At 45.8% G+C, this 23859-nt stretch overlaps 1 protein-coding gene across 1 annotated transcript; it reads right to left on the bottom strand.

Annotated features, from left to right (window-relative positions):
• Positions 1-624: 624 nt before the first annotated feature.
• On the bottom strand, positions 625-23704 carry LOC311109477 (kinesin heavy chain-like; the record flags this gene model as incomplete). Its single annotated transcript, XM_084152393.1, is given in 26 exon segments — positions 625-722; positions 952-1168; positions 2084-2188; positions 2415-2486; positions 2645-2807; positions 3916-4025; positions 4177-4253; positions 4337-4454; positions 4667-4864; positions 5160-5306; positions 7819-7938; positions 8024-8110; positions 8485-8538; positions 8540-8554; positions 8790-8974; positions 9508-9656; positions 11080-11228; positions 13133-13237; positions 13584-13708; positions 16102-16189; positions 16357-16412; positions 16737-16785; positions 17092-17196; positions 17781-17854; positions 20115-20202; positions 23263-23704. Coding segments are annotated over 26 exon segments (2883 nt in total). The 5' UTR covers positions 23392-23704.
• Positions 23705-23859: the final 155 nt, after the last annotated feature.

Raw genomic sequence — 23859 nt, 5'->3', positions numbered from 1 at the left:
TAGTGACGACATATCACCCTCGGTAATATACACTCGATCTTCTATCAGCACACCTAATCCCCTCCAAGACAACACTACAATGAAATATATATGTATTTGTACAAAAGAGAGCGAGAGAGAGAGAGAGATTGTGTGAGACATTCAGTATGTGAGAACTATGAAAGATGCCACAGGGCCTTTCAGAGGGTCTTACTCCTAGACCCAGAGGAAGGACAGGCCAGGAGGTTGAGGGCAGAGTGGTCTTACTCCTAGACCCAGAGGAAGGACAGGCCAGGAGGTTGAGGGCAGAGTGGTCTTACTCCTAGACCCAGAGGAAGGACAGGCCAGGAGGTTGAGGGCAGAGTGGTCTTACTCCTAGACCCAGAGGAAGGACAGAACAGGAGGTTGAGGGCAGAGTGGTCTTACTCCTAGACCCAGAGGAAGGACAGCACAGGAGGTTGAGGGCAGAGTGGTCTTACTCCTAGACCCAGAGGAAGGACATCACAGGAGGTTGAGGGCAGAGTGGTCTTACTCCTAGACCCAGAGGAAGGACAGGAGGTTGAGGGCAGAGTGGTCTTACCGGGAATGGGACAGTCTGTACCTACCATACATGCACTCCTGACTCAGGGTCTACATTCTACATGGTTACTTGGTGCTGTGGTTGTAGCTGTGGCTGTACAGGCCTCCTCCCCTGATGACTGTAGGGGAAGACAGGGGGTGTTGGCCTGGTCGGATGGGCTTAGCTGGAAGACAGAACATAGTCATCAATACCAACACACACTGCCACCCCCACACACACACGCCCCTAACCCATCCTCCCCTCCCCTCCCCTCCCTCCCTTCCTCCCTTCCTTCCTTCCTTCCTTCCTTCCTTCCTTCCTTCCTTCCTTCCTTCCTTCCTTCCTTCCTTCCATCCCTCTCTCCCTCCCTCCCTGTCTCCCTCCCCTCCCTCCCTCCCTCCCTTCATCCTTACCGATCTGAGCGGAGTTTCCTCTCCTGGCCATGTTCTTGGCCCTGACGACCTCCTTGATGCGGTCCACCTCTAGCTGGTAGCGTTTCCTGTCCCTCATAGCGCTCTCCTTGGCCTCCTTCAGGGCATTCTCCAGGGCCTTGACCCGCTCGGCCGTGGCCCGCAGACGCTTCTCCAGCTTGGGAAGCTCGCAGCGCAGGTCCGCGTTGTCACGCACCAACTGGGAGGGAGGGAGAGAGGGGAGGCAGGGAGATGGGGGAGACATGGATGGAGGGAGGGAGGGAGGGAGGGAGGGAGGGAGGGAGAAAGGGAGGGAGGGAGGGGGGGGGGGGGGAGGGAGAAAGGGAGGGAGGGAGGGAAACAGAGATATCAGGGTCAGCTTACGAAGCTTGCAGAGCAGGTCCGCGTTATCACGCACCAACTAGAAGGACACAGCCAGAAGGGGGCAGGAATGTTAATAAATCAAATCAAATGTATCTATAATTTTGAACCAATCAAACGATACATTTTCTCTACCTGCAAAGATGTCCCAGTACAGTACCTGCTTAATAATGTCCCAGTACAGTACCTGCTTAATAATTTACATTTACATTTACATTTTAGTCATTTAGCAGACGCTCTTATCCAGAGCGACTTACAGGAGCAATTAGGGTTAAGTGCCTTGCTCAAGGGCACATTAACGTCATTTAGCAGACGCTCTTAGCCAGAGCGACTCACAAATTGGTGCGTTCACCCTATAGCCAGTGGGATAACCACTTTACAATTTGGGGGGGGGGTAGAAGGATTACTTTATCCTATCCCAGGTATTCCTTAAAGAGGTGGGGTTTCAAATGTCTCCAGTACAGTACCTGCTTAATAATGTTCCAGTACAGTACCTGCTTAATAATGTTCCAGTACAGTACCTGAGTTAATAATGTCCCAGTACAGTACCTGCTTAATAATGTCCCAGTACAGTACCTGCTTAATAATGTTCCAGTACAGTACCTGCTTAATAATGTTCCAGTACAGTACCTGAGTTAATAATGTCCCAGTACAGTACCTGCTTAATAATGTCCCAGTACAGTAGCTAAAGTCCCAGTACCTGCTTAATAATGTCCCAGTACAGTACCTGCTTAATAATGTCCCAGTACAGTACCTGCTTGTGGACTTTAGTGAGCTGCTCCAGGTTATTCTCCAGAAAGGAGATCTTCTGTTTCTGGGCGGCGCTGCCCACTCCATCCTCACAGTCCAGCTCTGCACTCTGGACACAACAGGAGAGGACAGAAACATCAGTCAGTCTATCCACACAGACCAGACTACAGGTCATCACTGAAAGACTACAGACTACAGACTACAGAGCGCAGTCTACAGACTACAGGTCATCACTGAAAGACAACAGACTTCAGACGAGCATCTCTGACATTCTGCTGACAGGTTGGTGGCATTCTGATACACAGCCTCTCTTACATGGGCAAACATCTCCTTACCTTCTTGACGCGTGTTGTGAGGTCTTGAACAAAGAGCCTGCGTAGGTTATGAAGAGTCTGCAGCTCTTTGGCCTTTAAAGACAAAACAGAGAGAAGACACTTGTACTCAGTGTAAGATGTTGAAATGGACATCTATGATGTATTGATTTATCTGCAAGACTTAGGAAGTGAATAGCTATACTCATTCAGTCAGCCAGTCAGTCAGTCAGTCATTCATAGCCTTGACGTACCACAGTCTCCTCCAGTCCCTTGAGGTCCTGTCTGGCCTGCTCCCTCTGTTGGTTGAAGACGACCAGCTTCTGGAGCTTCACGTCCGTCTCCTGTTCCTTCACCTTCAGCTTCTCATGGTCAGACAGCAGCTTGTTCTGCTCCAGCACCAGGCCCTGGTTCAGACTGGGGGAGACACGGAGGAGGAGAGGGGGAGAGGAGAGGGGGAGAGGGGAGGGGGAGAGGAGAGGGGGGAGACACGGAGGAGGAGAGGGGGAGAGGAGAGGAGAGGGGGAGAGGGGGAGAGGAGAGGGGGAGACACGGAGGAGGAGAGGGGGAGAGGAGAGGGGGAGACACGGAGGAGGAGAGGGGGAGATGAGAGGGGGAGAGGAGAGGTAGAGGAGAGGGGGAGAGGAGAGGTAGAGGAGAGGGGGAGAGGAGAGGTAGAGGAGAGGGGGAGAGGAGAGGGGGAGACACGGAGGAGGAGAGGGGGAGAGGAGAGGGGGAGACACGGAGGAGGAGAGGGGGAGAGGAGAGGGGGAGAGGAGAGGTAGAGGAGAGGGGGAGAGGAGAGGTAGAGGAGAGGGGGAGAGGAGAGGGGGAGACACGGAGGAGGAGAGGGGGAGAGGAGAGGGGGAGACACGGAGGAGGAGAGGGGGAGAGGAGAGGGGGAGACACGGAGGAGGAGAGGGGGAGAGGAGAGGGGGAGAGGAGAGGTAGAGGAGAGGGGGAGAGGAGAGGGGGAGACACGGAGGAGGAGAGGGGGAGAGGAGAGGGGGAGACACGGAGGAGGAGAGGGGGAGAGGAGAGGGGGAGAGGAGAGGTAGAGGAGAGGGGGAGAGGAGAGGGGGAGATACGGAGGAGGAGAGGGGGAGAGGAGAGGGGGAGAGGAGAGGGGAGACACGGAGGAGGAGAGGGGAGAGGAGAGGTAGAGGAGAGGGGGAGAGGAGAGGGGGAGACACGGAGGAGGAGGGGGGGAGAGGAGAGGGGGAGAGGAGAGGGTGAAAAGGAGGAGAGAACAGTAGACGTTACATAGGCTTTATAGAGCATTCATCAATTCTTTATAAGGCCTATATAGATGCTTCAGATGTAATGACCTTTTATACCACCTTTCAGTTAGTACTGTATTATGACAGCCTGTAAAGGATTTGTGAAGCATTTATGTAGTGCTTATGAGGAATGTATGAATGCCCTATGAAGCCTTTATGAATGCCCTATGAAGCCTTTATGAATTGTAGTTAGAAAAGTGTTCTCAAACACAGAGAGTCGCCGGACGGTATACATAGCTTCTCACTCTGTGAGTTCATCCAGCATCCTCTGTTTGTCTTCGATCTCGTCCCTGAGTCGGGCCAGCTGCTTCTGGTGGGCCTCTCTGTGAGCCTCCATCTGCTGTTCCAGGGTCTTCTACGTGACGGACAGGAGGACAGATCAGAGGTCACACACAGAGACACACAAACACATGCGTACAACTTCAGATTGTTTCCCCAACAGAATAACCATCCTAAGACTACTTCCAGATCCACCTTGTGGACGCCTTAATCACGGGTTTGATCACCTTGATTTCCTCTTCACCCTCCAGTCTACTGATGTGTTCCTTCTCTGTGTCCACCACTGACACCTCGTGCATTTTCTCTGTTGAACAACAATGTTAACCATGTTATGAAGGAAGCAGTGGTGTCGATAGAGGGAATGTGTAGCGTGAGCACATGTCTCACCCTGAGCGTGCATCTTGGCCAGCTCCTCAGTCAGAGCGTCCTGACTCTCCTCTAGCTGTCTCTTCTTCTGTTCCATGTTCTGCATGTAGTCTGTCAGGGACTTGATCTTGGCCTGGTGCTACATCGGAACACACCAACACAGGGTCAGCGTTTCAAAACCTTTCCTGTTTTCACACCTACTGAACACAGCCCTGTGTCGCCATTTTGTAGGGCTTCAGCAAAGAGTGAAAAGAAATTCAGCGACTCAACATAGGATCATGGAAGAGCATTTCTGCGTCTGCCTTTAGAATGTTTCTCAATTATAGGGAAACCTGGCCCCTCCTCTGTTACCTGGGAAATGAGCAGCTGACAGGAAGCCAGCTCCTTCTCGTTGGTGGCCATCTTGCGTGAGGTGTCACCCTGGGCGCTTTCCAACTGCTTGGAGCGGTTCACCAGAGACTTGACCTCTGACTTCATCTTACTGATGTAGAGACGGGTCATGGTGAAGTCCTCCTCTATCACTCCACCGTTACCGTTCCCTTCAGCCATCTAGACAGGAAAAAGAAGACTGTAGAGTTAAATAGAGAGTTCAATAAAGCCTAGAGGATGAACAGGATGATTACAACAGTCTATGAGGAAGATATACTGTTAGTAAACTAAAGGGCATGAACTCTGACTCATGTTGTATGTTGTGGAGAGGTTTGCTAGCTACATACAGTAGGTGAACGATGTTCCAACCCTTTAAATTAACAGGACTGTTGTGAATGGGACTGTTTGTATTTGGTTTGGTGTGTGTTTCTACTGTATGTGTGTCTATGTATATCTGCTGTGTAGGTCCCCTCACCACCTTGATGTCGCTGGTGCCCATGGTGGCTCCTATCTCACTGAGGTCTCTGAGCAGCAGGTGGAGGATCTCTGCAGCTCTCTTCTTCTGGTGTCCGCTGAGCTCCTGGAGCGTGGTCAGCTCCCTCTGAACTGACAACAAGACCGTCTGGGGAACACATCAGATACATGGAGCAGTTGTACATCACTCCATCATTAACATTTCATTTATATTTCAGTCATTTAGCAGATGCTCTTATCCAGAGCGACTTACAGTTAGTGAGTGCATACATTATTTTATTTGTTTATACTGGCCCCCTGTGGGAATCGAACCCCACAACCCTGGCGTTGCAAACGCCATGCTCTACCAACTGAGCTACATCCCCTGCCGGCCATTCCCTCCCCTACCCTGGACGACGCTGGGCCAATTGTACGCCGCCCCATGGGTCTCCCGGTCGCGGCCGGCTACGACAGAGCCTGGATTCGAACCAGGATCTCTAGTGGCACAGCTAGCACGCTGCGATGCAGTGCCTTAGACCACTGCGCCCTCTATACAGTTCTAGTACCTGGTCTACCCACAGGGGAATCTGGGAAAGACTCATTAGAACATAGGTATAGTACCAGTCAAAAGTTTGGACACACCTTCTCATTCCAGGGTTTTTCTTTATTTTTACTATTTTCTACATTGTAGAATAATGGTGAAGACATCAAAACTATGAAATAACACATATGGAATCATGTAGTAACCAAAAAAGTGTTAAACAAATCAAAATATATTTTATATTTGAGATTCTTCAAAATAGCCACCCTTTGACTTGATGACAGCTTTGAGCACTCTTGGCATTCTCTCAACCAGCTTCATGAGGTAGTCACCTGGAATGCATTTCAATTAACAGATGTGCCTTGTTAAAAGTTAATTTGTGGAATTTCTTTCCTTCTTAATGCGTTTGAGCCAATCAGTTGTCTTGTGACAAGGTAGGGGTGGTATACTGAAGATAGCCCTATTTGGTAAAAGACCAAGTCCATATTATGGCAAGAACAGCTCAAATAACCAAAGAGAAATGACAGTCCATCATTACTTTACAGACATGAAGGTCAGTCAATCCGGAAAATCTCAAGAACTTTGAAAGTTTCTTCAAGTGCAGTCGCAAAAACCATCAAGCGCTATGATGAAACTGTCTCTCATGAGGACCGCCACAGGAAAGAAAGACCCAGAGTTACCTCTGCTGCAGAGGATAAGTTCATTAGAGTTAACTACACCTCAGAAATTGCAGCCCAAATAAATGCTTCACAGAATTCAAGTAACAGACACATCTCAACATCAACTGTTCAGAGGAGACTGCATGAATCAGGCCTTCATGGTCACTGCAAAGAAACCACTACTAAAGGACACCAATAATAAGAAGAGACTTGCTTGGGCCAAGAAACACGAGCAATGGACATTAGACCGGTGGAAATCTGTCCTTTGGTCTGATGAGTCCAAATTTGAGATTATTGGTTCCAATCGCTGTGTCTTTGTGAGACGCAGAGTAGGTGAACAGATGATCTCCGCATGTGTGGTTCCCACCATGAAGCATGTAGGAGGAGGTGTGATGGTGTGGGGGTGCTTTGCTGGTGACACTGTCAGTGATTTATTTAGAATTCAAGGCACACTTAACCAGCATGGCTACCACACCATTCTGCAGCAATACACCATCCCATCTGGTTTGCGCTTAGTGGGACTATCATTTGTTTTTCAACAGGACAATGACACACTGGTTAAGTGTGCCTTGAATGACCTGGCCTCCGCAATCACCTGACCTCAACCCAATTGAGATGGTTTGGGATGAGTCGGACAGCTGAGTGAAGGAAAAGCATCCAACAAGTGCTCAACATATGTGGGAACTGCTTCAAGACTTTTGGAAAAGCATTCCTCATGAAGCTGGTTGGGAGAATGCCAAGAGTGTGCAAAACTGTCATCAAGGCAAAGGGTGGCTACTTTGAAGAATATCTAAAATATATTTAGATTTTTTAAACACTTTTTTGGTTACTACATGATTCCATGTGTGTTATTTCATAGTTTTGATGTCTTCACTATTATGCTACAATGTAGAAAATAGTAAAAATAAAGAAAAACCTTTGAATGAGTAGGTGTGTCCAAACTTTTGACTGGTACTGTATATAGATCACTCACACATTAAGGGGTACCTCGGTAGAACAAAATGTCATTAGGGGTACGGTAAACCAAAAAATAAGCTAAGGCTGAACTGCTCTAGACCTCTCTATCCCACCCATCATGTCCATAGACCTCTCTATCCCACCCATCATGCCCATATACCTCTCTATCCCACCCATCATGCCCATATACCTCTCTATCCCACCCATCATGCCCATAGACCTCTCTATCCCACCCATCATGCCCATAGACCTCTCTATTCCACCCATCATGCCCATATACCTCTCTATCCCACCCATCATGCCCATATACCTCTCTATCCCACCCATCATGCCCATAGACCTCTCTATCCCACTCATCATGCCCATATACCTCTCTATCCCACCCATCATGCCCATAGACCTCTCTATCCCACCCATCATGCCCATATACCTCTCTATCCCACCCATCATGCCCATAGACCTCTCTATCCCACCCATCATGCCCATAGACCTCTCTATCCCACCCATCATGCCCATAGACCCACAGTCTTCTGCTGCAGCTCATCCTGCAGCTGTTCGTTGGCCTGGCTCCTGTTCTCCACCTCCTGGCTCTTCTGGTCGTAGTTCACAGCCAGCTCCTCCAACGCCTGCAGCACCTCCTTCACCTAGAATAATAAGAACATAATAATGATACAATAATTTATAATTCTATAATAATAATGTGGATTCATTCATAATGTTCTCCTTCACCTCCTCCTTGGCAGCCTCGTTCTCCGTCTGCAGACGAGACAGATCCTCATGGATCTTCTCATAGTCCCTTCTCGTCGACGCCAGCAGCTGAGGAGAGACCCACATGGACACACACACGCACACACACACACACACACACACACACACGGAAAAGGGAACACACACAGACAAATTCACACCATGTAACCTGGTTGAATCCCCCTTAGATGTATATCATCCATTTGAAAGCATCATCAAGACATTGGACTTTTAAGAAGAAAAGTGTCTCCAGCCACATTATCATGATGATGCAAAACGCCTCATCATCATGATGTGGCAGGAGACACTATTCTTCTTGAAAGTCCAATATCTTAACAACTTGACTGCTGACATGCAAAACATTTTGGTACTGTATCAAAATCAAGTTTTTGAGTGACATTGCCCTTTAAGATGAGAAAATAAGGTTGTTCATGATTGGTCACCTCATCCTGGTCCAACATCTGTTCCTTGAGTTTCTCCGCCAGCTGGCTCTGCTGGGTTGATCTCATCATCCTGTGGGACACAAACAAAACAAGCAACAATTTACATTTCATTTACAATATAGTTGGAAACATTAATTTGACTTAAAAAATCCAACCCCTTCCTACTCCTGCCCAATCTAGCCAACCATTTAATGTTGATGCATGTGTTTTAATGTCTGTTATTCTTTATGTATGTTGAGATTGTATGCTCCAAAATGAATTGACTCAGTTCTCTAATCTAGTCTGCTTAGATTTCCCTGGTTGACCTTGTCGTCCAGTTGTTTGTACAGATTGCTGATGTCCTCTTCGTACTTGCTCTTCTCCTCGGTGGAGACGACCAGGACCAGGCCGTTAGCTGGAGCCATGTTATCTATGATGGGAGTGTTGTCACACGGCTCCAGGTGCTTCTGCTCCTTAGCACTCAGCTGCTCCTCCTCAGGGACGTTCTCACCTGAGACAGGGACAGACAAGTAGGGGGCACTGGTTAGAACACTGGTTGTCTGGGTCTATAATCAGACATGAGCTGCGGTCCGATTCTCTAACCTTCTCCCTGAAATGTGCACTCATTCACTCAATGTCTACCATGGGAACACTAACTCAGTCTGGCTCTATTCATATGAAGGTTTCAATTCTCTCTCTCTCTCTCTCTCTCTCTCTCTCTCTCTCTCTCTCTCTCTCTCTCTCTCTCTCTCTCTCTCTCTCTCTCTCTCTCTCTCTCTCTTCTCTCTCTCTCTCTCTCTCTCTCTCTCTCCTCTCTCTCTCTCTCTCTCTCCTCTCTCTCTCTCCTCTCTCTCTCTCTCTCTCTCTCTCTCTCTCTCTCTCTCTCTCTCTCTCTCTCTCTCTCTCTCTCTCTCTCTCTCTCTCTCTCTCTCTCTCTCTCTCTTACCCCTCTCTCTCTCTCTCTTACCTCTCTCTCTCTCTCTCTCTCTCTCTCTCTCTCTCTCTCTCTCTCTCTCTCTCCACCTCCCCATCTCCCTCCCTCACCGTTCCTCCAACGGTTGAGCTCCATCTCCAGTCTGTGGATGACGTTCTTCAGACTCTTGTTCTTCTCCTTCTCCTTCTCGTACTTCTTCTTCCACTCCTCAGCAGTCAGCTCCAGGTTCACAGACACTGTGTTCTTGATGGTCTTGGCTCTGTGTGGAGGGTGGGACACACACACTCAGATTCCTAATCACACCCTATTCCCTATACAGCAAAGCACTACTTGTACATGGCAAATGGGCTGTAATTCATCCACCAAAGGACATTGTGGCTTCATTTACTCATCACTTATCTACAATATAATATTTTGTCAGAACAGCTCTGAACAGATGGGATAAACATTGAATCAACACAACTGGAGGAGGTGATCCAATAAGAAGCAGGGTGGGCAGATAGCTGCATATAGTAACTGGTCTGAGATATATGACAGGAGTTGTCCCTTGTGAAGGTGACCGGGGACAAATTAGCCATGCCGTGTACTGTAGACTGACGTGTAAAGCCCAACTCCTCTCAGCCTCTTCTCACAGACAGCAGTGGTGGTCACATGGGTGCAGGCAGTGCAGAGCAGTGGAGCGCACCACAGCACAGCACATCGCTCTGTAGCCCCTACTGTTCTACCTCCATCAGCTCCTCTCCACAGAATGTTCTGGATGTACCCTGTGTTCTCTGGCAGGGCAACACAGACAGAATATTCTGGATGTCCCCGGTGTTCTCTGGCAGGGCAGCAGAGTCAGAATGTTCTGGAAGTTTCCTGTGTTCTCTGGCAGGGCAACACAGACAGAATGTTCTGGATGTCCCCTGTGTTCTCTGGCAGGGCAGCAGAGTCAGAATGTTCTGGATGTCCCCTGTGTTCTCTGGCAGGGCAGCAGAGTCAGAATGTTCTGGATGTCCCCTGTGTTCTCTGGCAGGGCAGCAGAGTCAGAATGTTCTGGAAGTTTCCTGTGTTCTCTGGCCGGGCAACACAGACAGATTGTTCTGGATGTCCCCTGTGTTCTCTGGCAGGGCAGCAGAGTCAGAATGTTCTGGATGTCCCCTGTGTTCTCTGGCAGGGCAGCAGAGTCAGAATGTTCTGGATGTCCCCTGTGTTCTCTGGCAGGGCAGCAGAGTCAGAATGTTCTGGAAGTTCCCTGTGTTCTCTAACACACAGAGCAGCCTAGGCTAACTCCCACTGATGCTACTGTTGCTGTCCAGCCAGGAGGCAGGATAAAGCCCTCCGGATCAGAATTTAGGGTAGTGGATGGATGTAACACTTAGCTAAAGGTCAGAGGGATGAACAATGTCTTCATCATCTGGATAAAGACTTAGAGCAGAGGCTTGTTATGCAACCCCTCAGTAAGCACTGAACAGGAGGGAATACACTGGGTAATCACCAGCTCTACTCATCATCAACTGTCACTGTCAGCATCCTGCTGGATTAACGACGGCCCATCTACCATGGGAAACCTTTAATTGTTTACATAAAATAGGGGAACTGGGTCTGGTGCAGCTCACCTCTGTCTGAACATGAGGGTAGACTTATGTTGTAAATGTAGTCTGTCACTAGACTAGGTAAACTGTAGAGTGGTGCTGACCCACCTCTGTCCGAACATGAGGGTGGACTTGGTCTCACACTCGTTGTAGATAGAGGGAGATGCACAGATGATGATGGTAGTCCTGCAGTTCCCTCCTAGAGAGTCCTGCAGGATACGAGTCATCTTGCTGTCTCTATACGGGACGTGGGTTTTCTGAAAACAAACAACACATCATTTAACCATCAGGGCCTTTCAGCAGACAGCCTCATAGATAACCAGTCAGCCATCAGGGCCTTTCAGCAGACAGTCTCATAGATAACCAATCAGCCATCAGGGCCTATCAGCAGACAGTCTCATAGATAACCAATCAGCCATCAGGGCCTATCAGCATCCATCAGGGCCAGATCAGAGGTAAAACATGACCTTACTGCTGATGCAGAACTTTTTTCAGCAAAAGCACATTTTGGTCTACAGTCGTGGTCAAAAGTTTTGAGAATGACACAAATATTAATTTTCACAAAGTCTGCTGCCTCAGTTTTTATGATGGCAATTTGCATATACTCCAGAATGTTATGAAGAGTGATCAGATGAATTGCAATTAATTGCAAAGTCCCTCTTTGCCATGAAAATGAACTTAATCCCCCAAAAACAGTTCCACTGCATTTCAGCCCTGCCACAAAAGGATCAGCTGACATCATGTCAGTGATTCTCTCGTTAACACAGGTGAGAGTGTTGACTAGGACAAGGCTGGAGATCACTATGTCATGCTGATTGAGTTAGAATAACAGACTGGAAGCTTTAAAAGGAGGGTGGTGCTTGAAATCATTGTTCTTCCTCTGTTAACCATGGTTACCTGCAAGGAAACGCATACCGTCATCATTGCTTTGCACAAAAAGGGCTTCACAGGCATGGATATTGCTGCTAGTAAGATTGCACCTAAATCAACCATTTATCGGATCATCAAGAACTTCAAGGAGAGAGGTTCAATTGTTGTGAAGAAGGCTTCAGGGCGCCCAAGAAAGTCCAGCAAGCGCCAGGACTGTCTCCTAAAGTTGATTCAGCTGCAGGATCGGGGCACCACCAGTGCAGAACTTGCTCAGGAATGGCAGCAGGCAGGTGTGAGTGCATCTGCACGCACAGTGAGGCGAAGACATTTGGAGGAGTGCCTGGTGCCACTTCTGTCCAGGAAAAACATCAGGGACAGACTGATATTCTTCAAAAGGTACAGGGATTGGACTGCTGAGGACTGGGGTAAAGTCATTTTCTCTGATGAATCCCCTTTCCGATTGTTTGGGGCATCCGGAAAAAAGCTTGTCCGGAGAAGACAAGGTGAGCGCTACCATCAGTCCTGTGTCATGCCAACAGTAAAGCATCCTGAGACCATTCATGTGTGGGGTTGCTTCTCAGGCAAGGGAGTGGGCTCACTCACAATTTTGCCTAAGAACACAGCCATGAATAAAGAATGGTACCAATACATCCTCCGAGAGCAACTTCTCCCAACCATCCAAGAACAGTTTGGTGACGAACAATGCCTTTTCCAGCATGATGGAGCACCTTGCCATAAGGCAAAAGTGATAACTAAGTGGCTCGGGGAACAAAACATCGACATTTTGGGTCCATGGCCAGGAAACTCCCCAGACCTTAATCCCATTGAGAACTTGTGGTCGATCCTCAAACAAACAAAAACCCACAAATTCTGACAAACTCCAAGCATTGATTATGCAAGAATGGGCTGCCATCAGTCAGGATGTGGCTCAGAAGTTAATTGACAGCATGCCAGGGCGGATTGCAAGAGGTCTTGAAAAAGAAGGGTCAACACTGCAAATATTGACTCTTTGCATAAACGTAATATAATTGTCAATAAATGCTTTTGACACTTATGGAATGCTTGTAATTATACTTCAGTATACCATAGTAACATCTGACAAAAATATCTAAAAACACTGAAGCAGCGAACTTTGTGAAGACCAATACTTGTGTCATTCTCAAAACTTTTGACCACGACTGTATTGTTTTTGCATTATTTCAATTTCACATATGCAAAGTATTCAGTAATCCCTGCTGATGTCACTATATTAAAGAGAGAAGGGTAAGGGTAATATTTATAGAGAACTCACTGTCCCCTCAGCCAGAGCAGAGATGACATTCCCCAGAGCGGAGAGGGACTTATTGATATTTTTAGCTTCGTCCAACACGGCTCCTTCAGCACCTGTCTTACTGACCTTAAAGAGAGAAAAGGCTGTCAGCAGGGGAGAGAGGCCACACAATGCTGCAGCATCTTATAACTGACAGGCCTGGAGTTATAACACATTATAAAACAGTTATAACAGTCATATCACAATTCGTTTGTTGGGGGTCTGTCTTCAGCATCTTACGCCTGACTGACAAGCTGGGAGTTATAACACATTATAACACAATCATTGCACAGTTCTAACACAAGTTATGGCAGTTCATTGGCGTCGTCATCAGACAAGCCTAGAGTTATAACACAGTTGTGATACAAGTTATAAACAGTTGTAAAGTTCTGGTGGTTTGTTGGAGTCTGTCTTTACCGTCATACTGATTTACCTTCTCACTACCAGCCAGATCCACCAGGTATAACTTCCCTGACAGTTTCTTCTCTGTTTCCACATTCTCTTGTTTGATGTTGATCAGGAAGATGCTGTGGCTTCTGGAACTGTGCTCATTCATGTCTATGAACACGGACAAAATAAGTATATCTTATAGAAGAAGTATATATTATAGAAGAAGTATATATTATTGAAGAAGTATATATTATTGAAGAAGTACAGTGAGGGAAAAAAGTATTTGATCCCCTGCTGATTTTGTACGTTTGCCCACTGACAAAGACATGATCAGTCTATCATTTTAATGGTAGGTTTATTTGAACAGTGAGAGACAGAATAACAACAAAAAAATCAGAAAAACGCATGTCAAAAATGTTATAAATTGATTTGCATTTTAATGAGGGAAATAAGTATTTGACCCCTCTGCAAAACATGACTTAGTACTTGGTGGCAAAACCCTTGTTGGCAATCACAGAGGTCAGACGTTTCTTGTAGTTGGCCACCAGGTTTGCACACATCTCAGGAGGGATTATGTTCCACTCCTCTTGGCAGATCTTCTCCAAGTCATTAAGGTTTCGAGGCTGACGTTTGGCAACTCGAACCTTCAGATCCCTCCACAGATTTTCTATGGGATTAAAGTCTGGAGACTGGCTAGGCCATTCCAGGACCTTAATGTGCTTCTTCTTGAGCCACTCCTTTGTTGCCTTGGCCGTGTGTTTTGGGTCATTGTCATGCTGGAATACCCATCCACGACCCATTTTCAATGCCCTGGCTGAGGGAAGGAGGTTCTCACCCAAGATTTGACAGTACATGGCCCCGTCCATCGTCCCTTTGATGCAGTGAAGTTGTCCTGTTCCCTTAGCAGAAAAACACCCCCAAAGCATAATGTTTCCACCTCCATGTTTGACGGTGGGGATGGTGTTCTTGGGGTCATAGGCAGCATTCCTCCTCCTCCAAACACGGCGAGTTGAGTTGATGCCAAAGAGCTCGATTTTGGTCTCATCTGACCACAACACTTTCACCCAGTTCTCCTCTGAATCATTCAGATGTTCATTGGCAAACTTCAGACGGCCCTGTATATGTGCTTTCTTGAGCAGGGGGACCTTGCGGGCACTGCAGGATTTCAGTCCTTCACGGCGTAGTGTGTTACCAATTGTTTTCTTGGTGACTATGGTCCCAGCTGCCTTGAGATCATTGACAAGATCCTCCCGTGTAGTTCTGGGCTGATTCCTCACCGTTCTCATGATCATTGCAACTCCACGAGGTGAGATCTTGCATGGAGCCCCAGGCCGAGGGAGATTGACAGTTATTTTGTGTTTCTTCCATTTACGAATAATCGCACCAACTGTTGTCACCTTCTCACCAAGCTGCTTGCCGATGGTCTTGTAGCCCATTCCAGCCTTGTGTAGGTCTACAATCTTGTCTCTGACATCCTTGGAGAGCTCTTTGGTCTTGGCCATGGTGTAGAGTTTGGAATCTGATTGATTGATTGCTTCTGTGGACAGGTGTCTTTTATACAGGTAACAAGCTGAGATTAGGAGCACTCCCTTTAAGAGTGTGCTCCTAATCTCAGCTCGTTACCTGTATAAAAGACACCTGGGAGCCAGAAATCTTTCTAATTGAGAGGGGGTCAAATACTTATTTCCCTCATTAAAATGCAAATCAATTTATAACATTTTCGACATGCGTTTTTCTGGATTTTGTTGTTGTTATTCTGTCTCTCACTGTTCAAATAAACCTACCATTAAAATGATAGACTGATCATTTCTTTGTCAGTGGGCAAACGTACAAAATCAGCAGGGGATCAAATACTTTTTTCCCTCACTGTATATCTTATGGAAGAAGTATATCTTATAGAAGAAGTATATATTATTGAAGAAGTCTATATTATTGAAGAAGTATATATTATTGAAGAAGTCTATATTATTGAAGAAGTATATCTTATAGAAGAAGTATATATTATAGAAGAAGTATATATTATAGAAGAAGTATATATTATTGAAGAAGTATATCTTATGGAAGAAGTATATCTTATAGAAGAAGTATATATTATTGAAGAAGTATATATTTTTGAAGAAGTATATATTATTGAAGAAGTATATCTTATGGAAGAAGTATATCTTATAGAAGAAGTATATATTATAGAAGAAGTATATATTATAGAAGAAGTATATCTTATGGAAGAAGTATATTTTATAGAAGAAGTATATCTTATAGAAGAAGTATATATTATAGAAGAAGTATATCTTATAGAAGAAGTATATCTTATAGAATAAGTATATATTATAGAAGAAGTATATCTTATAGAAGAAGTATATATTATAGAATAAGTCATTTATATATTATAGAAGAAGTATATCTTATAGAAGAAGTATATATTATAGAAGAAGTACATCTTATAATAGCAATGATACACCCTTCTAGGTCGGGATACTGTTAAACACTTTTACACAACTATTGATCTAAGAAGGGCTTCATAAATAAATGTGATTGATTGATTGAAGAGACACACAACATACTTGTCACAGCCACGTGCCGGTTGGCCTTTCCCTCATCGATGACATCCATGACCTCCTCTGGACTGGATACAAAGCGCTCTGTACAACCCTGGGACAGGATCACATCATCACAGCTTTAACAGGTTGGTGCCTTTTCTGATTGCTATAACATATAAGCCTCATAATAAGACATTATAAAAGGCTGATACATGCTTATGACAAGTAATAAAGCATTATACCTGCAGAATGTGTTACCCAACCATCTGTACTGCTCACCTTGACATAGGGAACTCTGTTCTTGTCCTCATGCACAGCCAGGTTGGTCTTCGACACTGGAAAAGAGGAAAGTGAGTCGTTAGAAAAGGATACCTAGTCAGTTGTACAACTGAAATGTGTCTGAATCAGAGAGGTGCGGGGGGGGGGGGGGGGGCAGTTGTTGTTGGGGGTTAACTGCCTTGCTCAAGGGCAGAACGGCAGATTTTTCAAACTCGCCACCTCTGGGATTCGAACCAGCGACCTTTCGGTTCCTGGCCCAACGCACTTAACTGCTAGGCTACCTGCCGCCCCCCGTTATGATCTGTCTAAAATGATCTCTGTTCATCTTCAAAATACTTCTCTTTTTGAAGTCCATCCAACAGAACATGAGGTCTTCTTACCATCTAGTAAGTCTCGGATCTTGTCCAGGTAGATTTCAAAATACGAGACCTGCACAAGAAAACAGGAATCAATACAGTGTACATTTTGATGACCATAGAAATGGTAGGAAGCCGCCTGCGATCTTTAAAGGTCCTTTACACCAAATAGTGTCTGTTCCAGGTGTGTAGGTATCAACATGAGAATACTGGAGGGGATGGAAACCACCACACTGTTTCAGTTTTGGATTCATTCCTCTTTTTGTACATTTTGATGACCAGACATCGTGTTGAAATTGATTTGATACTTGTAGACTGACTTTGCCTTTCTTAATGGCCCCCGAGGGGATAAATAAAGTTGAATTGAACAATTTAATACCTTGATGTGGAACTCAAGGTTCTCGTCCATTGAGTAGATGTGATCAAAGATGTCGTGAGCGATGCGTGGGATGATGCCCATCAGCTGTGGGTCATGGAGCTTGCCCTGCGATGAGGAAAAATAAATCACATCACACTCAATACTGATTATTATCACTAAATAGTCTTGGGGTCCGGAAAACATCCCTTATAGCCAGCTGTTCTATATACACTGAATATCTACAGCAGTTCTATATAATATACATCTATACCCCAAGAAGCAGCTGTTCTATATACTGTACTCTATCTACTGCTGGCTTTAGCTGATCCTTGCCACTTTAATAAAAAGTAATTCATTTCCCGAGGACAAATGCAACCTATAGCGTTGGGGGGCCCAGTTCTTCTAATCACTCACACTACAGTACCATAATCTCATCCTAAATCAATTCAGTCTCAGAGAGTAATAAAATCACGTAATGTATGTCTGCCTCACTAACTGATCTGATGGGGTTTAATGCTCTTAGAAAGGCTGGACTGACTTCCAGTGAAATATAATGTCAGAAACCGCTCTGCTGAACTGTCTGAGAATAATGAGTGCAGTAGGCTTGGTGCCGTGTTCTTAGGGCATACCTACAACATATAGTATAGATCATATATTTCATATTTCTCTTCATTTACGCAGGTACTATTACTACAGAGAATCACGCTGACCTCCATGGTGTGGGTCTTCCCCGAGGAGGTCTGTCCATAGGCAAAGATGGTTCCATTGTATCCTCCCAGGACGTCTGTGTGAATACAATACAATACAGTTAAACTTTATTTGTCCTTTGTGAAACAAAACATTTGTATTTTTGCGGTCTTGTGTTTTTTTCCGACCCGCCGGACAACACACATACAATGCATTCGGAAAGTATTCAGACCCCTTGACTTTTTCCACATTTTGTTCCGTTACAGCCTTTTTCTAAAATGGATTCAATTGTTTTTTCTCATCAATCTACACACAATACCCCATAATGACAAAGCAAAAACAGGTTTTTAGAGATTTTTGCACATTTATAAAAAATAAAAAACTGAGGCCTCCCGAGTGGCACAGTGGTCAAAGGCATCGCAGTGAGGCCTCACTACAGACCCGGGTTCGATCCCGGACTGTATCACAACCGGCCGTGATCGGGAGTCCCATAGGTCGGCGCACAATTGGCCCAGCGTCGTCTGGGTTAGGAGAGAGTTCGGCCGGTGAGGGTTTAACTTGGCTCATCGCGCTCTAGCGACTCCTTGTGGCGGGCCGGGCGCCTGCACGCTGACCCCGGTCGGCAGTTGTACTGTGTTTCCTCCAACACATTGGTGCAGCTGGCTTCCGGGTTAAGCGGGCAGGTGTTAAGAAGCGCGGTTTGGCGGGTCATGTTTCGGAGGACACATGACTCAACATTTGCCTCCCGAGCCCGTTGGGTATGATGCTAAAAGCTTGGCACACCTGTATTTGGGGAGTTTCTCCCATTCTTCTCTGCAGATACTCTCAAGCTCTGTCAGTTTGGATAGGGAGCATCACTGCACAGTTATTTTCAGGTCTCTCCAGAGATGATCCATCGGGTTCAAGTTTGGCCTCTGGCTGTGCCACTCAAGGACATTCAGAGACTTGGTAGTTTAGTGGGTAAGAGCGTTGTGCCAGTAATCGAAAGGTCACTGGTTCTAATCCCCGAGCCGACTAGGTGAAAAATCTGTCGATGTGCCCTTAAGCAAGGCACTTAACCCTAATCGCTCTGGATTAGAACGTCTGCTAAATGACTAAAATGTAAATGTTGTCCCGAAGCCACTCCTGCATTGTCTTGGCTGTGTGCTTAGGGTCGTTGTCCTGTTGGAAGGTGAACCTTAGCCCCAGTCGGAGGTCCTGAGCGCTCTGGAGCAGGTTTTCATCAAGGATCTCTCTGTACTTTGCTCCATTCATCTATCCCTCGATCCTGACTAGTCTCCCAGTCCCTGCCACTGAAAAACATCCCCCACAGCATGATGCTGCCACCATCATGCTTCACCATAGGGATGGTACCAAGTTTCCTCCAGATGTGACGCTTGGCATTCGGGCCAAAGAGTTCAATCTTGGTTTCATCAGACCAGAGAATCGTGTCTTTAGGTGCCTTTTGGCAAACTCCAACTGGGCTGTCATGTGCCTTTTACTGAAGAGTGGCTTTCGTCTGGCCACTCCACAATAAAGGCCTGATTGGTGGAGTGCTGCAGAGATGGTTGTCCTTCTGGAAGGTTCTCCCATCTCCGCAGAGGAACTCTGGCGCTCTGTCAGAGTGACCATCTGGTTTTTGGTCACCTCCCTGACCAAGGCCCTTCTCCCCTGATTTCTCAGTTTGGCCGGACAGCCAGCTCTAAGAAGAGTCTTGGGGGTTCCAAACTTCTTCCATTTAAGAATGATGGAGGCCACTGTGTTCTTAGGGACCTTCAATGCTGCAGAAATTGTTTGGTACCCTTCCACAGATCTGTGCCTCGACACAATCCTGTCTCGGAGCTCTAGGGACAATTCCTTCGACCTCATGGCTTGGTTTTTGCTCTGACATGCAAAGTCAACTGTGGGAACTTATATATACTGGTGTGTGCCTTTCCAAATCATGTCCAATCAATTGAATTTACCACAGGTGGACTCCAATCAAGTTGTAGAAACATCTCAAGGATGATCAATGGAAACAGGATGAACCTGAGCTCAATTTCGAGTCTCATAGCAAAGGGTCTGAATACTTATGTAAATAAGGTATTTCTGTTTTTTTATTTGTAATAAATTTGCTAAAATTTAGAAAAACCTGTTTTCGCTTTATCATTATGGGGTATTGTGTGTAGATTGATGAGGAAACATTTTTATTTCATCCATTTTAGAATAAGACTGTAACATAACAAAATGTGGAAAAGGTCAAGGGGTCTGAATACTTTCAGAATGCACTGTACACAAGGAATGTGGATCAGACATAATAACACGTATTCCACAAGGGTAAGGACTCACCAGCTGGTAGGGCTAGCCTACCTTTAGCAATCTGTTTAGGGTTCGCCTACCTTTAACAATCTGTTTGGCACAGGCATCGTAGACCTGCTCCTGGGCTGTGTTGGGAGGCAGGACGCGGTCAAAGACATATGGTTTACCCTGTCCACAACAGACAAAAGAGATGCACAGTGACTACAGAGCTCTATGGGAAAGAGCGATGGGTAAATGGGAGCAACAACATTATGTGAATGGTACTCAATAATCCATAGCAGCGATTGTGAATGGTACTCACTAATCAATAGCAGTGCTTGTGAATGGTACTCAATAATCAATAGCAGAGGATGTGAATGGTAATCAATAATCAATAGCAGTTTGTGAATGGTAATCAATAATCAATAGCAGAGTTTGTGAATGGTAATGAATAATTAATAGTACAGCTTGTGAATGGTAATCAATAATCAATAGCAGAGTTTGTGAATGGTAATCAATAATCAATAGTACAGCTTGTGAATGGTAATGAATAATCAATAGCAGAGGTTGTGAATGTTAATCAATCATCAATAGCAGTTTGTGAATGGTAATCAATAATTAATAGCAGCGCTTGTGAATGGTAATCAATAATCAGTAGCAGAGCTTTTGAATGGCAATCAATCATCATTAGCAGAGCTTGTGAATGGTAATCAATAGCAGAGCTTGTGAATGGTAATCAATAATCAGCAGCAGAGTTTGTGAGACAATTACAATAGAGCTACAAGCAGCAGGTTTAATCAACACGATCCAGCCTGGTCTACGGTGACGGACACAACACAGGACAAGGCTTCCCTCACTTGACAACCAGCCTGTCAGCAGCTGAATGAGGGAGGAGATGTCTGTACCAGCTGAGCTGTCTGCAGGCTACAGGAGAATGAAGAGATGTCTGTACCAGCTAGTAGGCCTCCTGCTTTAAACAGAGGCTTCTGTTCTTTCTCTGGAACTAAAGTGATTGACGCGAGATCTCATAGGCCTTCATAATACACAACTGCATTAGGCCTCAATTTCATATTATATTAGGTAAATATGTGGTATACAGTGGACTTCCTTAACACACACTGACACAATGTTTCTTTATGATGGCATACAACCTTATGAATAATACATGAACGCTGAACGGCTGTTGAGCAAGGGGAGGAGCCTGTAGTCAGATACTGTTAACAGAGAGACAAGCTATTGTGATGATAACTGTGTAGGCTTTCTGTACACAAGACCTCATTCTAATACAACGGAGCACGCAAAATAAGACCTTTAGATTCTTACAAAAGATCTAGATTAGAACTGTACTACATGACCAAAGGTATGTGGACACCTGCTCGTCAACCATCTCGTTTCAAAATCACGGGCATTAATATGGAGTTGGTCCCCCCTTTGCTGCTATAACAGCCTCCACTCTTCTGGGAAGGCTTTCCACTAGATGTTGGAACATTGCTGCGGGGACTTGCTTCCATTTAGCCACAAGAGCATTAGTGAGGTCGGGCACTGATGTTGGGCGATTAGGCCTGGCTTGCAGTCGGTGTTCCAATTCATCCCAAAGATGTTCGATGGGGTTGAGGTCAGGGCTCTGTGCAGGCCAGTCAAGTTCTTCCACACCGATCTCGACAAACCATTTCTGTATGGACCTCGCTTTGTGCACGGAGCATTGTCATGCTGAAACAGGAAAGGGCCTTCCCCAAACTGTTGCCACAAAGTTGGAAGTACAGAATCGTTTAGAATGTCATTGTATGCTGTAGCATTAAGATTTCCCTTCACTGGAACTAAGGGGCCTAGCCCGACCAATGACAAACAGCCCCAGACCATTATTCCTCCTCCACCAAACTTTACAGTTGGCACTATGCATTCGGGCAGGCAGCGTTCTTCTGGCATCCGCCAAACCCAGATTCGTCCATCGGACTGCCAGATGGTGAAGCTTGATTCATCACTCCAGAGAACGCGTTTCCACTGCTCCAGAGTCCAATGGCGGTGAGCTTTACACCACTCCAGCCGACGCTTAGCAATGCAGATGTTAATCTTAGGCTTGTGTGCAGCTGCTCGGCCATGGAAACCCATTTCATGATGAACAGTTCTTGTGCTGATGTTGCTTCCAGAGGCAGTTTGGAACTCGGTAGTGAGTGTTGCAACAGAGTACAGACTATTTTTTACATGCTACTCGATTTAGCACTTGGTGGTCCCGTTCTGTGAGCTTGTGTGGCCTACCACTTCGTGGCTGAGCCCTTGTTGCTCCTAGATGTTTCCACTTCATAATAACAGCACTTACAGGGCAGGAATTTTACGAACGGACTTATAGGAAAGGTGGCATCCTATGATGCCACCTTCAGCCACGTTGAAAGTCACTGAGCTGTCTATGGAGATTGCATGGCTGTGTGCTCGATTTTATACACCTGTCAGCAACGGGTGTGGCTGAAATACCCGAATCCACTAATTTGAAGGGGTGTCCACCACTGGAGAAGTGCAGATGTCTCCCTTGCCACCAGCTGAAAACCTGAATCATTCAAGCCAAGCCAGTTATCCAACTACTGTACATCAATTTAACAGGCTTGCCACTTTTAAAATGGGAACTTTAAATAAATCCTATTAGATTCAATCCAATTAATACATTCAAGGTATAGGCTATGTGTGCTTTATAGTTAGTAGAATGAGAGGAAATGCCTTATTTCAATGTTGTTAATTGTCCTATTATGAGTGCAGCTCAGCTTGCATTCACCACAGGTGACAGAGCTTAGACAGAGAAGAACAGAATGTTAGCCACCTGGAATCTGCCATCTCAGCAGAGTGAATACTGCATCACAGCAGTGTCAAAGCACAATCTGCCTCTCTGGCAACAGCACCCGGCCACTGTCTCTCTCCGGCAACAATTCCCAATACTCCATCTGAGGCCATCAGCTGCCGCTGGAGAAAGCTACAGCGCAACACAATCAAAACATATAGGCTACCAACAAATGCTCTGCAGAGGGTCACAAACATTTTTGCGATGTTTGTGGAAGTTGCCACATAATTTTTTTTTTCAATAGGCTACAATTCAATGTGCTGTGTGTAAAGATTCAGTCAATGCATTGGGCGCTCTCTATTGGAAATGCTCACTGCATTGCACATTTCCTCTGCGCGTTTTGATGGTGTTCGAGTTGTCTAGTTAAGGCAACAATACTTACCTACACAGCAGATAAATTAACTATTAGATGCAGCACTTACAGTTATAACCACGGTGTCGTCTTCTTTAAATTTGGGGATATATTTGTCTCCTCTTGTTATTTCGGATTCATTTAGTGGCCTGAATCGGCACATTACTTTCACGCCGTATTCGGCTGCAGCATCCGCCATGGTTGCGTTCTATCCAGGCAAGCAGATATCCAGATAAACTTGTGATCCGAGGATTGTTTTTATCTGTTGAATGACTGTCAATAAACCAACGCGTCCTTCACCCAAAGTGCCTCTAGTTCGCTACGCCATGGGCATTTAGTTGAGACAGAGAAATCAACTGCAGTCGTCCATTCCGATCAGAATGCAAAATATTGTTCCGAAGACAGTCTTGGATGAAAAAAATATATCCTACTAAAATATAATTTACAAGTAGATAGGTAAAGCCGACCCTTCAGAAGAGACGAGTGCCACGGAATTGAGAAACCACCGCATCATCCTGCACGTTGCTCTGCGCTCTTCTCTTCCACACTGCATCAGCATCAGCACCTCCCTCCTCCCTCTGGGCTGGGGCCCAGCATCTCGCTGCTTTATCCTCTAAATAACCGCTAGAGGTCAGTATTTAACAATGAAGGAAATGTATAAGCGTCA

Source organism: Coregonus lavaretus, assembly GCF_964263955.1.
Source record: "Coregonus lavaretus genome assembly, chromosome: 35".
Taxonomy (NCBI): Eukaryota; Metazoa; Chordata; class Actinopteri; order Salmoniformes; family Salmonidae; genus Coregonus; species Coregonus lavaretus.
Note: the sequence above shows the minus strand (reverse complement) of the source record. Positions and strands in the feature narration are given on the sequence as shown.